General features: G+C 49.7%; 1 protein-coding gene across 4 annotated transcripts in view; it reads left to right on the top strand.

Moving 5' to 3' along the window:
- PXYLP1 (2-phosphoxylose phosphatase 1) overlaps positions 1–15,907 on the top strand; it is a 58,729-nt gene that overhangs the window by 33,003 nt on the left and 9,819 nt on the right. For all 4 annotated transcript variants that reach the window (XM_012647415.1, XM_012647416.1, XM_012647414.1 and 1 more), the window contains 2 exons: positions 10,476–10,634; positions 11,521–11,647. In XM_012647415.1, the coding sequence (XP_012502869.1) occupies positions 10,476–10,634; positions 11,521–11,647 (286 nt within the window). The remainder of the gene's footprint in view (positions 1–10,475; positions 10,635–11,520; positions 11,648–15,907) is intronic.

Raw genomic sequence — 15,907 nt, forward strand, 5'->3', positions numbered from 1 at the left:
GCTTGTGGGGACCCCTGAAGGCTTGTGGTATATGGTGGTAGTGATGAGGCACATATTGGATAAAAATAGCTGAAAATGAGCTATTCAGCTGCTGAGCAAGCCAGGTCCTGCCACCCAGCCAGGGGACTTTATTGTCCTCTGTTCTTTGTCCTGCGTACATTTTATGGAGAAAAGCACTGCCATAGTGATATGTGTGAATTTGGGGGTTCAGGAAGACCTCAGTCTGTTTGCATGGTTTGGGAATGCAAGCCCTTAGAATGCCAAGGATCTAACGTACCATATACTCTATTCCAAAAGCCACAGTCGGTTTCCCCCTGGGCTTTTATTTTGGTGAGCTGGAGATAAAAAGTGTGATGAATTGAAAATGAAGGTTTACATTTTTAACCTAAGAATACTGTCATATCTCCATCTCGTCATTATGACTAAAGTTTTACATTTAGTATTTTGTTAATTTTGATCCTTGAGGGTTTTTCTGCTTGATTTCTGAGCGTTTTAATTTTGATTTTCCTCTGAATGTTTTGATGTCCAGCTACCACATAGAATTAAATATCTGTGGGTGAAAAAAATTCTATAGATAAGTGACAGAATTAAATCTGGCAATTAAACTTTCATTACAGTTTCTTAAGCTCACGTTTTAGTTGCATTGGAGGGAGGTGAGGGTATCATGTAGCAGGTTCTTCCGCTTTATATCGTGGCTCATCTCTAGTTTTCTTCCAGGGTGAGGATCATGTCGTTTCACCCCCTTCTCTCTCTCTTTCCCATCCTTTCCCCCCACCTTCCTTCCTTATTTTTAGTTTCTCATCTTAGAGAAGTTCTCATCAAGAATAATTATATGATGGGATAGAGATGTATGTTTAAAGATTTTTATATAATAGGAAACAGAGGGGAAGGCAAGCAAAGCATACAAGAGTAAATACTCCATCTCACCATGATTACATACTGATTTGGAAGGTTATCCATATATATTAAATGCAAGTCCATATGGTATTTTTATATAGGAGTGTGTGTGTGTGTGTGTGTGTGTGTTGAGTCAACAGTACTGATTCCTCTCCTCACTTTAGAGGAGAGGAAACTGCCATCAGGGCTAGTTAGTAAAAATAGAAAGTGTTAGTGAAAGTAGTCAGTGCGTTCAGGAGAATACCTGTAGATTGCCAAGACCCAGTGAACAGATAGACAAAATAGGAGAGAAAACCACAGATGTTTACTTTGTCGTAACCACCAAGGGAGATGAGCCAAGGACGCAGCTGGAGTTTGACCAGGTGGAGTGAGTGCCAGCAGAGCTGACCAGGGCAGGCCCCCACCAAGACAACAGGGCTCTTGGCCCACACCCGTGACATTAAAAGGTAGAAGTCCACCTTGAAATGAAGTGAGTGGTGATCTTAACAGCAGCCCCACCTTAGGGGAGGGGATGGAGAAGAGGAAGCAAAGGCAGAATCCAAATCCTGTGCAAGAGGATGAAGTCAGGTAGCCAACCGGGAGAGAGCCCTGGGGCCGACTCACTGTCCTATGGGAGGCCAGTGTGACTGCAGCGCACACTGCAGGTGGTGCTTGGTGCCTGCTAGGGCCCAGGAGAGCCGGCTGTCCAGGGCTGGGAGAGAATGAGGGGTCTGCCGTGCAGCAGGGCCCCGCGCTGTGATTCATCTGGTTCCAGCTCTGGCATCGCCTCTTGCCTCTCCCGGCCCTTTTCTTTCTCTGTGTCACCTGAGGGGCTGGACCCCGCTGGCCAGGGGTCTGCCTTTCCCCAGCCCCAGGTGTCTACCAGAGGGTGGGTGGCTTGTGGGGGACGTCCAGGTACCTGAGGGCACAGGCCCTAGCCTTGGCCACGTTTTCTCTTTCCCGGAGGTGGCCTCCCCAAGCTCCCCCCTCTGCTGGCTGCTCTTTCTCCCTGTACACAGAAGGCAGATAACCAGGCTCCCTTCATGCTTAGTGGGGTTGGTGGGCTCAATGGGGTACAGACCGTTGAGACACAGGGGACATATTTGCTCCTCCTGGGAGAGGGAGAACAATATCCTTGGGCCTTAGTGACTCGGTCACCATCCCCACCAGAGAAGGGGCGGAAGAACAAGTGTAATCTTTGCAAGACACACGGCTGCTCACATACTCTGAAAGGTACGTGTGGGTTTCTCTGGGTGATAGGATTATGGGTGATCTTCCTTTTCTTTTTATATTGAATGACTATTTTAGGATGAACTCATGTTTATATGAAGTGTAAAGATCCCTTTTTATTTTGAAAAAAGAAAATTAGTTAATCTTTTCTTGAGAGTTTTGAAATCAGAAACCTATTTCCATATATCTTGAGTTCTTAGCCTGAACCCACGGACTCCTGCGTTGTCCCACGTGGTTTCGGGGGTCCTGTAAGCCTCTGGAAACCAAATTCAAAAGAATGTATGGGCCGGGCACGGTGGCTCACGCCTGTAATCCTAGCTCTCTGGGAGGCCGAGGCGGGCGGATTGTTTGAGCTCAGGAGTTCGAAACCAGCCTGAGCAAGAGCGAGACCCCATCTCTACTAAAAATTAGAAAGAAATTAATTGGACAACTAGAAATATATAGAAAAAATTAGCTGGGCATGGTGGCGCATGCCTGTAGTCCCAGCTACTCGGGAGGCTGAGGCAGTAGGATTGCTTGAGCCCAGGAGTGTGAGGTTGCTGTGAGCTAGGCTGATGCCACGGCACTCACTCTAGCCAGGGCAACAGAGTGAGACTCTGTCTCAAAAAAAAAAAAGAGAGAATGTGTGGCAGTCCTCTTTCAGGGGTGAGGATCAATAGCTTTTATCTGATTCTCAAAGAGGAGGGTGGGGGATCCAGGGCACAGGAAGCTCAGAGAGACACCGTCTTCTCATAGTTCTTTTCCGGGGCCTGTCCTGGACATCTCTGTCATTGCCAGTTTCTGTCATGACATGGAGTCTTTGGTGTTGGCATCCTCTAATCCAATGGACATGTTAGGGTGAGGCCAGTTACCAATGGCTTCCAGAGGAGAGTGGGGTTTCCTGACCCCCCAGGAGGCTGCAGCAGGGGCCACACCAGGCCACAGTGGGAGCCCCCGAGCTGTGGCTGTGGCAGTGGGTGGACGTAGGTCCCAGCAGCAGATGTGGGAGGGAGGGGTCAGGCAGGGTGGAGCCCAGAGCTTGCGAGTGGCCTGGTGGGGGAGCTCCAGCCTGACAGGACGCACTGGGCCTCCAGCCCCTCGAGCCCTGGCCGTGGTTCCCTGGCACCCTGAGTGCTACCAGGCTTAGCAAAAGCACTTCCCACATTCTTACCTAACTTGATTCTCTGCGAGGCAACATTAAGAATGAGGGAAACAAGGAAGGTTGGTGTTATAGTGTGGCCCAAAGTGGATAGGTCAGAAAGGGAAAAGTGGATTCAACTGTTCAGTCAGTCTTGTCTATGTAAAACCAAGTATCCCACAGGCTGCAAATGTGGACTTGGCCTTTCATGTTCCGAATGTCTAACATGTTGTGCAGCCTTTCAAAGCAATGACTAGCGGCAGATAACACAACTATGGGATCTTTGTTTTGGTTCTGGCTTGCACTTGACAATGACAGCAGACATGTTTGTATTCAGTACAGGGTAGAGGCAGGGTGGGCATTTAAGATAATTTAGTGGGTTGAAGAGCACTAAGGGAATTATGGGAATTGACTAAATTGAGCACATCATTATTGCTTGGCAGACCCGTGAAGGAAAGGGAATTTAAGAGCCTTTTGGATTATTGGGAGGGGGAATTGGAGTAATTAGGTGGCAGGGCTAGAGCTGTCTTAGTTTTTGTGAAGAGTGTGGACACAGGGGTTCAGCATCCCTTCCTGATGCCAAGTTGAAGGGGACACCTTTTAAGAGCCTGTAAGAAATAGGAATAATCACGTCAAGGGGACGGATATGGAAAATAGTATTTCTTGATCCCTTACCAGATTCCACTCACAGGTAACATCTCAAGTCATCCTCGCCACCACCCTGATGTACAGGCATCACCATTTTCATTTGACAGATGAAGGAAATGAGGCATAGAGAGGCTCACACAGCTAGGAAGTACAAAGGCAGGACTTGAACCCACATCTTTGTGACGATATAGCTCATGTGTAGCCCCCAGCCCCAGGCTACCTCCCTGCATTCAGAACCGCGGGCAGTCACAGCAGCAGGGGCAACTGAGGACACAGACTTCAGTGGAGTCCCAAGGAAGAGGTGACTATAGTCCCCTAAGAGGTGACAGCCCAGATTTGAAGTCCCAAAAAGGGCAAGGCAGGCCCTGGAGCTAGGAAGGTAAAAAGCGGATAGATGATGTGGCTGGACCCTGACCCCAAGAGGTTCTTGCTGGTATAGCCAACACTCTGGCCCCATTGGGCTCACATTCGCTGGGACACTGTGGGTCCCTGATGCCTAATTGTATCTGCCCAGTGTCCGTGTGATCACAGGAAGAGCTGACAGCAAATCACACAAGCTCGGAATAGTGGGAGGCAGGGGTTTGGAGGTTACCTGACAATCCCACTGCAAAACAGTGTCTTCCACATGGGACAGGCTATCTTTCCTGGAAAAGGCCCTTATTGGACAGCTGCCTAGAGTCAGGTCCCCATCCCTGGACCAGTTTTCACAGCAAGGACAGGGTCGTGGAGGAGCAGCACGGCAGCCCCCACCAGGCCATGGCATTGGTGTGTGGGGAGGAGCCGCTCCCTAGGGAGGATGGGCTGTCTCCACAGCAGGAAGTGGGGGGCCATGAGCTGACCCTGGCATGGGGCCACCTGTGAGGAGCTTGCATGTGACAGGTTCCTAAGGTGAGAGCTGGTGGAAGAAGGCCAGGTATGCAGGTAGACTTTTGTCCTCTGCCCTGTGCTAGGGCCTCAGTGTGGAGAGGTGAGCTGGGACCAGAGGTGCTGGCTTGGCACCCTGGAGGAAAGACACTGGACTGTCTCGTGCTAATCAAACTGACTCCCAGATGATGAGCTGGCAGCAGGCACCTGGCTGTAACGTACCTGCTGTCCCTGAGGATCGCTGAGCTGTGGGAATAACTAAGGCGGCCCCATCTGCAAGGGCCAGACAGGGGCTGTGGCCTGGGAACCTGCTGTTTTAATCTGACCTTCACCCTCGGCCCTTGCCCTTCCTTCCTTCTATTCCATGGGGATCATCAATAGAACAAACAGAAATTAAAATAAGCAAATCACCATAAGATGAGACATCTGCCTCCAGAGAAGCTTATAGTGTTGGCTACTGAGCCCTGTTGATTAGGTTGTGTTTTGCTCGAGGCTGTTACTGACCATTCATAGTAACTGACCAGTATTCCCTTTATATCCAGGTCTTCACTGCAACATTCCTGTAGCTGCACCCCCAGACCCATGTCCAGGGAGAGCAGGAGACACCATGACTGAGGAGGCCGTTTTCTCTTTAAAGTCCCTATACTTTCTCGTTTCCTTTTCCTATTTATAAAATAATATCTGCCTGTCCTCCCCAAGTGGGTTGTGAGCTCCCTGAGGGCAGGGACCTTGTCCGTCTTACTCTGCAGAACCCCCAGCAGGTGCTCAGTAAATGTTGGGTGACTAGATGCACAGATGCGTAAACACCAGGCCTGGGGGACTTGGCAAGTCCCGTGATCTGCCTCTGCTTATGGTCTGTCATCTGCTGCGGGTTACTCTTCCTGGGGTGAGGTCCAAAGCTAGAAAAGGCAGAGGGGGTCAGTCTGGCTTTGTCCTAGTCAGGGCTGTGAAATGTGCTAGTAGTGCCGGCAGAGTCACTTTGTGGGCGCTTGGTGGGTGCGGTGGACAGGGACGGTGGAGCAGCATCTGGTTGTTTTACTTGAGATTCGAAGAAGTTTGTGGTTGGCTGCTCTTGAGAGTGAGGGGGCCCAGGGAGATGCTTCAGAGGTCATGTTCTCTGCCATTTCTTTGAAACGGAGACCATGTCATGATCTTTACTGAGGAGTGTAGATGTGTGGACGAGATTAGAGTGATCACAGATGACTGAGTGGGGCAAGCAGCCATCAGTGACAGACTTGTCACAGGTGGCTTGTGGCTTGTGGAAATTTTCCCACCTACTTGGTAACCACACCACAGAGAAATTGCATGCCTGTCGGTACAGAATTAATCACCAATAATAGTTGTACCTTATTCTGTGACTCACATCAGTCATGGTGGCAGAGTGGCCCTAGGGCACTTGTTTAGACTCCTTTCCCACCTACATAGTGAAACTCCTTATCCTCCCATCTCTTTATCTGCCCACTGTTCCTTCTGACGCCCCCACGGCCCCTTTCTCTTGTCCTGTGACGTCTGAACTGCTGTCATCTGCTTGGGGTCAGCAGCTGGAGGAGCTGGGGGCCTGAGCAGAGCCTGTTGAGAGGCGCAGGGTCCTGCAGTCCAGGCTGCCCCTGGCCCCCAGCTATCCCTCAGCCCCTTTGTCCAGATGAGCAAGGCGAGCCCCGGAGGGCTGATGTGGCAAGTTGTGCAGCGCCTGGCAGAGGCAGCCTCCAGCCCAGGCCTGCTCCCCCAGGTTCCTCTTCAGCCTGCAGGGGACCCGAGGCACACCTGGAGCCAGCCCACTGACTCTTATCTGCTGTGTTTGGCCCTCCTCTCCTCTTCCGCTCCTTGTAGCTGGCTTCATTTCATCCTTCCAGGCTCAGGCTGGCTGGGCTCTGCTTGGGGTCTTCTCTGAGAGGCCTGTCTTGGGTTAGGTAACTCTCACGGCTCCACGTGAGGATTCAATGAGCTGTTTCACCAGAAGCATGGAGCACAATGCTTGGCTCAGTTCAGCAAACATTTCTGGATGGCCTGTCCTCTGCCAGTCAGTGGAGAATATAAACCTGGAAGAGGCTGAGTCCCAGTCCTCAGCACGTTTGGGATGGTGGGGTGACAAACCAGGATACCCCTGCTTACATGTACTGTGGTTTGAGCTGTGACAGCAGCAGGAACTGGGTGGGCTCATAGAAGATGACATGGAAACTGCCTCGGCATTCACGGGGGGCTTCCTGCAGAAGGTGACCCCCAGGATCACTTACAGTGTTGGCCAAATTTGGGGAGCAGAGTGGGGCTGAGGGTAGAGTTGCAAGTAAATGGAAGGGCATGGTTGAGAGACATCTTGTGGGGGTGAGGCAGCTCTGAGCAGTTCAGAACAATGAGAACTAATTTGGGGTGGGAGGTCAAGATGGAGCTGGGAGGCTTCTCTGCCCACAGCTTGAAGGCATCAGAACCTCCTTTTAAATGCCTGATGTCTGGAGAACACCTGGAAGGGCCCCTCCTGGACTGACAATGCATCCTGGTGACTTAGGGAGGCACAGATAGCACAGGGCGATCTCACAGTCTGAACTAGTAGTCAAGGCTGACTGCCCAGACGCCAGAGGAAGTCCGGATAAAATCTTTCTGGACAGGAGTTCTCGTTCTGATCATTATCCGATCCTTATCTGTGGTTTTCAAATCACTGCTTCCTTGGGTCATGGGTGGGTCACGTACACCCAACCACCATGGTTCTTCGCCCCAGGTGCTTACAGATAAACCAGCAAACTGTGGGGACTCTGGGACACCCAGGGTCCCCACCTGTGCCCCTCTACCCCTGTGTCACTCATATTATCCTGGCTCCTGAGCTGCTCTTCTCCCTGCCCAGGCTCCAAGGGAGTGTGTCCACAGGCATGGCCAAGGGGCCAGGATTTGGTAGATTTCATAAAAAAGCAGCATCAAGGATTGAGGGTCCTTCTGCCACCAGCCGGAAGGGCCGTGTCTTTAAGACACTGCCTTAGGACATCTGATTTTCCATATTCCCTTGCTCTGGCACTAATCCCCGGATAATAAATTACCTCTGATACCTGAGCTATATGTTAACTGTTCTAGCACTTTCCAGCTGCTGGGGAAGAAAGTGGCTCTGGGAGCAACCAAAGGGCTAATTTAGAGTTGGTAAAATTCTCAAATTCCAATTCTGTAGCTCTGTGATCATTATTTTGGTAACAAAAGTAATAAATGCAGATACGTTTATTATTTTAAAAAGTACATCTAGACATTATAGATATATATGTATATTTATATATATATAGGATATATGAACGTGTGCTCACTATATATGTACAGTCATGTGCCACATTGTTTCCATCAAGGACAGTGGGCCCATATACAACACAGTATTTCTACCACGCCTTTTCTGTGTTTAGATATGTTTGAATATACAAGTGCTTACTACAGTGTTACAGTTGACCGCAGAACTCAGTTCAGTACCGTGCTGTACAGGTTCGCAGCCTAGGAGCAATGGGCTATGCCACATAGCCTAGGTGTGTAGTAGGCTGCGCCGTCCAGTTTTGTGTAAGTACACTCTATGATGTTCGAACAGTGACCAAACTACCTAATGACACGTTTCTCAGGATGTATTCCTGTTGTAAAGTGACACGTGACTGTACATATGTATGTGAGTGGATACATAAAACAATACAGACACTTGTAAAAAAAGTAAAAATACTTCTTCACACCCCGTTCCATGCATTCCCGAGACAAAACCACTGCTGCATTGTGATGGATAACCTTCTAGACGTTTTTCCAGTGCATTTATATAATAGACAAATGCCTGTATATTCATACATTTATAGTTTGTTTTTTCTTTACACAAAGAGAATTATTAATACATCAATATCCAGTGACTTGGTTTATTCATTTCACATAATTTATCTTTGATTCTTTTCCCTTCTTTTTAACTGGGGTAGAATATTCCACAGTATGGATGTAACATTCTTTCTGCTAGTGATGGATGTGTAGGCTGTTGCCCTTTTGTTATTGCAAACAGCCCTGCAGCGAATCTCTGTGGCCACGTATCTGTGCATGGGTGTTGATATCTGTGTAGATTCCGAGGTGTAGAATAACGGGATCAGTGGTAACGCACAGAGAACACTTGGGTGGCTGCTGCCAAACTCTCCTTCCGAAAGGTTGTTCCAATTTCCACGCTGGCCTGCAGTGTTTGGAAGTGTCAGGTTTCTCATACCTTTGCCAACATTGGATATTATCATTAAAACATTTTCCAGTCTGATGGGGGAAAAATGATATCCTGTTGTTGTTTTGTTTTATATTTCTTTAATTATGAATAAACTTGAGCACCGTTTTATATGTTTATTGGCATTGGTATTTATTTTTCTGTGATTAGCCTGTTTATATCCTTTAATGATTTTTCAGTAGTAGGGGCTCATATGTGCTATGGACGGTAATCATTTGTCTTGTTATGTGTGTTGCCAGTATTTCTCTTTCAGTGTATTGCTTGTCTTTTATATTTGTTTACGGCATCTGTTTGCCAAAGGGAAGTATTAAATATTTATGTAGAAGAATTTGTAGAAGAAAGTAAGGAATATATATTTTTTTAAATTTTATAAGAACATCTCATTCTATAAAATAGAATGAGTGTTCCCAGTAGGGAATTTAAATTGATTTAGATTGGTGGTTGGTCCCTATTTTAGCTATTGTTCATGTGTGTGTGTGTGTGTATGTGTGTGTGTGTGTGTGTGTATTATGAGGATTAATGAACCTTTTAAAGTTAAATAGATCCATGGGCAAACTTGCTTTTGTGTTGTTTCCCTCAATGGGTGGATGCTGAAAATACGACTATTAGTGTAGGGAGTTCTATAAACTGTGATGCTACATAGATATTCCCTAAGCATGGAAAGATTGGGGACCACTGAGACAGAGGCTGTCCACGGAGGGACAGATGGCCTGAACAGCCCCAGAGTCCCATTCCTACAGATCAGCATCCAGAAGGAAGAGAGAGCCTCTCCCCGTGTCTGTATACCACCTCTCTGAAGGAAGAGGAGTCTAGTTGCCCATCACTCTCCTTGTTGACTCTGGTCACAGGTCCACCCCTGCCGAGGGTGGGGACACTGTGATTGACAGTCCAGCCAGACCACACATGGAGGGGAGGGTTGGTTCACAAAGGGAAAGAGGGTGCTAGATGGACAAACGTAACAGTTTGCAGGACCCACACGTGGTACCCTCAAGACTGCGTTGGCGAAGCCAGCCTGGGGTCGGGAGACGGGCTCCCTCCACCACATGTTCCTTGGTCCTTGGCTCTCTTCTGTAAAGTGGTTTTGTGAGGATTAATGAGCGGGTGCCTGTGATCGGGCTCTGGGGGCCCCAAAGCAAAAAGCAGATGGAATTAAATGAGGTATGTCGGACATCCTCATCTGGCACTTAGCAGGTGCTCAGTAAGTGATAATGGTTTTCCTTCCTGTTGCTGTTACTGGAATTAGAAGGGCATTAGGATGTGGTAATCAGGTCGTCAGAAGTTGCTAGTGTGTAAGTTCTTCCTTGAACCACCCTGAGTTTGGCCGACTGATGTGGCCTAGGTAACACTGGTGAGGAGATGAAATGCGTTAAGAGGCAGGGCACAGTGGGGAGGGAAACGGGCGTCTTGCTCCGCTGAAGTGCACCCTGGTTCTGAGGGAGAGAACAGTTACTCAGCGTGAAACCCAGCCCCACGCTGGGCCCTACCGCTGGCCTGGCGCCTCATGACCGTGCATCGTGACCTGCTTTGCTTCCCTCGCAGTCCACCTGATCCCCGTGTCGACAGCTAAGGATGGAGTGAGCAGCAAGAGTCGAAAGAGAATCATGCCCGACCCAGTGACAGAGCCCCCCGTGACAGACCCTGTTTACGAAGCTCTTTTGTACTGCAACATCCCAAGCGTGGCCGAGCGCAGCATGGAAGGTAGGCTTGGCCGTGCCTCCCGACTTGGCCCTTGTAGCCCCGGGACTCGGTGCCTGGCCAGACACCCCTCTGGGGACTAGTTCTTCAAACAGCATAGCACAGTGGCAAGGGCAAGACCGGGCTCGAATCTTGCGGTCGCCCCTAGGCTGTGCTGTTGAATGAGTTCCGGGGCCCTGGCACCTTCATCTGTCACACGGGAGTAACCAGCAGGACCCACGCTGGGACTGATGAGAGGATTAAGTAACGGTTCTGAACAGCTCGTGGCTCGTGATCAGCCTGCCGCAAGTGTTTGCCATTATCACCATCTTCAGTGACATTGGCAAGATGAAAAGGTGACCTTGGCAGGCTCTAGGACAGCACCCTCAGCTACTCTGTTTTTCCGGGTAGATTCTCAGGATTTAGGTCTTGCCAAAAAGGTGTGGGAAAATACAATTGCTACGTCAAGGTTTGCTTTTCTGAAAGCGAATCAAAGGATGGCATTGAATATTTATTTGTTTATTTGTGCCCCGCCTTGTTCCATGAAAGACTTAGAGCAGAAGTCGTTGTTCCCAGTATTTCGGCGAACCTCCTCCTAGTCTGTGTCCGTGAGGCCACATTAGCAGTCGGGCCCGCCTTTCACTGCCTTGCAGTCCCCAGTCACACCCCAGAGCATCCTGTCATTCCGGGAGGTCCGGGACGTTGACCAGCCCTCACGTTCCTCTGTCCTGCCTTGTAAGGCTATTCAGTGGCCCCCACCCAGCCTTCACAGGGGCTCTGCAACCTCTCTGTGGCCCCCGCTGCCTCCTGATTCTCAGCACAGGCGTAGCCAGGTCACTCCCCCTCACCCCCTTCTAGAAGAATGGACACCTGTTGAGTGATGACTTGACGATGTGCTTCTCTCTTACAGGTCACGCCCCGCATCATTTTAAGCTGGTCTCAGTGAATGTGCTCATTCGCCACGGGGACAGGTACCCACTGTATGTCATTCCTAAAACAAAGCGACCAGAAATTGACTGCACTCTGGTGGCTAACAGGTAAATTGCACTTTTATTTTATTATTAGAGATGAAGTCTTGTTGTATTATATTGCCCAGGTTGGTCTTGAACTCACAGGCTCAAGAGATCCTCCACCTCAGCCTCCCAAAGTGCTGGGATTGCGGGCATGGGTCACCGTGCCCAGCAAATTGCACTTTTTCCGAAAGTCATTTGCAAGAATCTGTCAAATCACGTACAGTGGAGGGTTGCAGGACAGGGGAGTGACCTATGCTTGAAGAGCACGCACCGTTTGCAGGAGCCTGACCTGCAGAGCAGCCCTGCATGCGGATGCGATTGTAGTGCTGGAGAGACTGAGGCCCACAGAGGCAGGGACACCTGTTTTAAGCAACCCAGCAGACACACTGAGGTTTGAGCCCAGGGCAGCTGGAGGCCCACCCTGCCATTCTCCGTCTGCAGTAAGCACTGGGCTGGGAGTCCTCCCCCGCAGCTCAGCTGTTGCATTCAAGGCTGTGGGCAAGTCCCTTGGTGTCCCTGAGCCTCAGCCTCCCATCTCTAAAGTGGGGATGGCAACGCTCACCACGCAGGGTTGGGGTGAGGGATAAGCGAGATGACACAGGGCAATGCGTGTTAGCAATTAATTGCAAAGCCACGTCAGATATTATTTCAACCTTTTAATTTTTCACGGACGTGGAGACAGCCTGTTCTTAGTTGAAAGCCCTTAGGATGAAAAATAATTAAACAGAGAGTGCAAATTGTGTCTATGGAAATGGCATGGCCCTAAAATTAGAAGCACAGTTAGCAATAAAATGATGGGCCAGGCCTCGGCAGATGGGTCTCGGGGCACACAACATCCCTAGCAGGGTTTGCGAATGAGGTCAGGAGAGGAGGGAAGCATTCCGTGGGGAAGACGCGATTCTGATGGAATGCTTCTGGGGTGCCAGCCTGCCGGGCAGGGCCAGCCTGGCAGCACTGTGGATTGTCTCACTGCGACCAGGGCCATTCTTTAAAAGTGGCACTTTGCAGCTGGTCTTGCAGGGCCCTCATTCCGTCACAGCGATGGCAGGACCCTCTGCTGGGGCTGTTTCCGGGGCTCCTGTGTGAGAGCCTCGGCTCCTGGGACCAGCTGCCCTGGCTGCCTCTGTCCTCATTTCCTTTGCCTGGTTTTAGTTTATTGGACATTCTGTATTTTTAGAAGCTACCTTTGTGGAAAGTGGGTGGACTGTGCATGGTTAATTAATTCCATCTTTGAAAACAATGACCGCCGACTTGTCATCATAAACACATACTTAGAGGGAGAGTGAGTAGGAACCCCAGTGGAGTGCACCCACTCCGGGCTGCTGACTCCTCCAGAACTGCCGGATCAGGGTCACCAGCATTGCCTGCTGTCCTCCCAGGTGCTGTTCCAGCTTTATAAATTCGTAATTGTGTGACCCAGTGAAAGGGAGTATTTGGGCCAGCAGGCAGGGCGCAGTGACCTGAACCAAGCAGCAGCTCTGCTTGTCCTTACAAGGCAGTTGCCCCGGAGTTTCCCTCCACAGTGACACATCCCATGGCTCTCAAAGCTTGTGTAGTAGACGCTGCTTCTCTGTGAATGCGTGTGCTTTGTGAGAAAGGTGCCATTTTAACCCCCACATTGCTCCATTTAGCCAGCACTAAGGTTATTAGCCGTTCACACACCATGTTTAGTAAATGGTTTTTCTGCATTCATAAACATGAATTAAACACACTTTCTACATCCAAGGAAGAAAAAATATTCCCTTCAATCAGCATTTATTCAACAAATTTTAGTTTTATGCTCCTGTCATGTGCCTGGTACTGTCACATGTTCCTGGCTCATGTACCAGGAGGTGGCGCATGAGAAGGCTCCTAAATGAAGTGAAGGAGCCAGCCCTGAGGAGATCTGGGAAAGAGTGTTCCAGATGGAGGGAGCGGCAAGTGCAGGGGCCTCAGGCTGGAAGAGCTGGGCATGTATAAGCAACCGTAACTCCAGCATGTGCCTGGGCTGGGGGAGTGAGTGGCGGGTGGTGGGCTTGTAAGGCGTCGCAGAAGGGAGGCCGTGCCTGCCCTCGGGGGGCCTGCTCACCTCTGGAGACACAGCTGGTGCCTGGGGCATGGCCAGCCCTCAGTGAAGGGTGGCCAGCACCGGTGGTGGCGGCAGCAACATTAGAGAGAGAAGAGAAAGAAACGGAAGAAGAGCAAGAAGTAGCAGTGGAAGTAGTTTGGGTACCACATTTGGGGCATGAGCCGGAAGAGGGCAGCCGGACTCAGCCTGGGGCAGGGAGGGAGGGTGGCAGATCAGAGGAGGCTGCCCCGGGGAAAGGGGCCACAGGCTGTGCAGCAGCAAGTCAGGCAGCAGCTGGTGCTGAGCGGCCCCTCAGGCCATGAGAACAGCCTGTGCAGTGTGGGCTGGTGGCCAGCTTATGTTGGGGCCCTCAAAGTTAAGTTTCACAGGCTTGAGTGTGGAGAGGAGAGGTGGGCAGGAACTGGGTCATCTGAGGCTGCGAACAAGGGAGTGTGGGCTGCAGGCTGCAGGCGGCTGGGGAGCTGGGGAGTAAAGGAGTGAAAGGAGGAAGATCTGACAGCCATAGTGTGGAGGATGGAGTGGAAGCTGGTGGCAGTGTGTGTTATCAGGGGGATAGTGATCCAGAGGAGGGACTTCACTCGGAGTCATGCCCTGTGTGCCCTTCCTTCCCCCCTCACTTGCCTGACCTCCCCTGCCACTCTCCTTGCCCTCACTCACTCTGCTTCCACACTGCTGTCTCTTCTTTCCACACTCGGGCACTGCTGCCTCAGGGCCTTTGCACTGACTGTTTTCTCTTTGGTAAGCTCTTACCACAGGTAGTTTTATGGCCAGTTCTCTTACCTTCTTCAAGTCTTTGCTCAAATGTCACCTTCTCAATAAGACCTACTCAGAACACTCCAGTTAAAATGACAAGGCACTTTTCCCTCTGCCCTGGTCTCCCACATCCCCTTATCCTGCTCTGCTTTTTGCCATAGGCTGTTACTGCTGACACACACACACACACACACACACACACACACACACACACATATACACATTTATGATGTTCATTGGGTATTGTCTGCTTCCCCAGGCTAGAACGCAAGCTCCCTCACAGCAGGGGTTTTTATTTATTTTTGTTTACTGCTCCAGCATCCCAAGCACCTCAGCCAGTGCCTGGCATATAGGGGGAGCATGATAAATGTTTGTTGAATGAATAAATGACAGAGGCTGGAACTTAGGGAGTGGCAGCAGAGATGAAGAGAGAGGATAGATTTTAAGAGAAGTGGAATCAATAGGACTTGGTGACAGGTTGGACAGGGTTATGAGGCGGGGGGACAGTGCCCAGGTTTCTGATTGGGTGTCTGGCTGGTGGTGGTGCCCCTCCCTGGAACACACAGCACAGAAGTAGCGAGGTATGAGAGGGAAATCACGAGTACAGGCTTCAGTGCTACGTCTGAGCTGTCATGAAACGTTCAGGTGATGCTTTCTAGTTGGCAGTAGGTATATAGTTTTGAGGCTCCGGAGCATTGTCTGGCTGGGGGATAGAGGTTTATTTGAGAGTCTTCGCATATTGATGGCATTCGAAGCCGCAGACTTGCGTGGTATCTCAGACAGAACCTGGGGAGCGAGGAATGGGCCAAACGGAGTCTTGGGAAACACCAACATGTAATAGACGCAGAGGAGAGGATCCCAGGAGGCCACGTTGAAGTTGCAAACAGGGAAGAAGTCAGGAGAGTGGCGTCATAAGAGCTAAGGAAAGCCGGGCTATTAATCACACCTAGTAGAGCAAAAAGATCCAGAAAGCTAAACACTGAGAAAAGTACATTGGGCTTATCTTTTTATAATTTCATTATATTAGCAATATAAAATGATAACTTCCTTAATTGGCATGAATTTTGAAAATCTAGTGTGAATTCATTCCAGTTTCCAGCCATGTACACGTGTTTGAATTGTGTTTTCTGCTAACGGCCTCCTGGTCTCTGCCTGCTTTCTGCCTGCCTTAACGTCTGCCAGACCTCAGCGGTCGCTCCGATTGTAACTAAAGCACAGTAACTTTTCTCATGGGCGTGTGGATCAGCCTCGGGGTTCTGTCTCAAGCTTTGTGGCATAAATAGGTGTGAATAATGCATACAAAAGTGTAAATGGGAATCTGAAGTGAATGACTCAAAGGCTTAAGATAGTAACACTTTTGATTCTCTCAGTTTGCAGTATGATAGCAGATTTCCAGTGAGGCCACAATAATAAAGTAAAATTCATCCTCATAGATATAATTATGTTTATATTAGTCAGGGTGA

The sequence above is a fragment of the Propithecus coquereli genome, unplaced genomic scaffold (genome assembly GCF_000956105.1).
Source record: "Propithecus coquereli isolate 6110/MARCELLA unplaced genomic scaffold, Pcoq_1.0 Scaffold268, whole genome shotgun sequence".
In the NCBI taxonomy this organism is placed as follows: domain Eukaryota; kingdom Metazoa; phylum Chordata; class Mammalia; order Primates; family Indriidae; genus Propithecus; species Propithecus coquereli.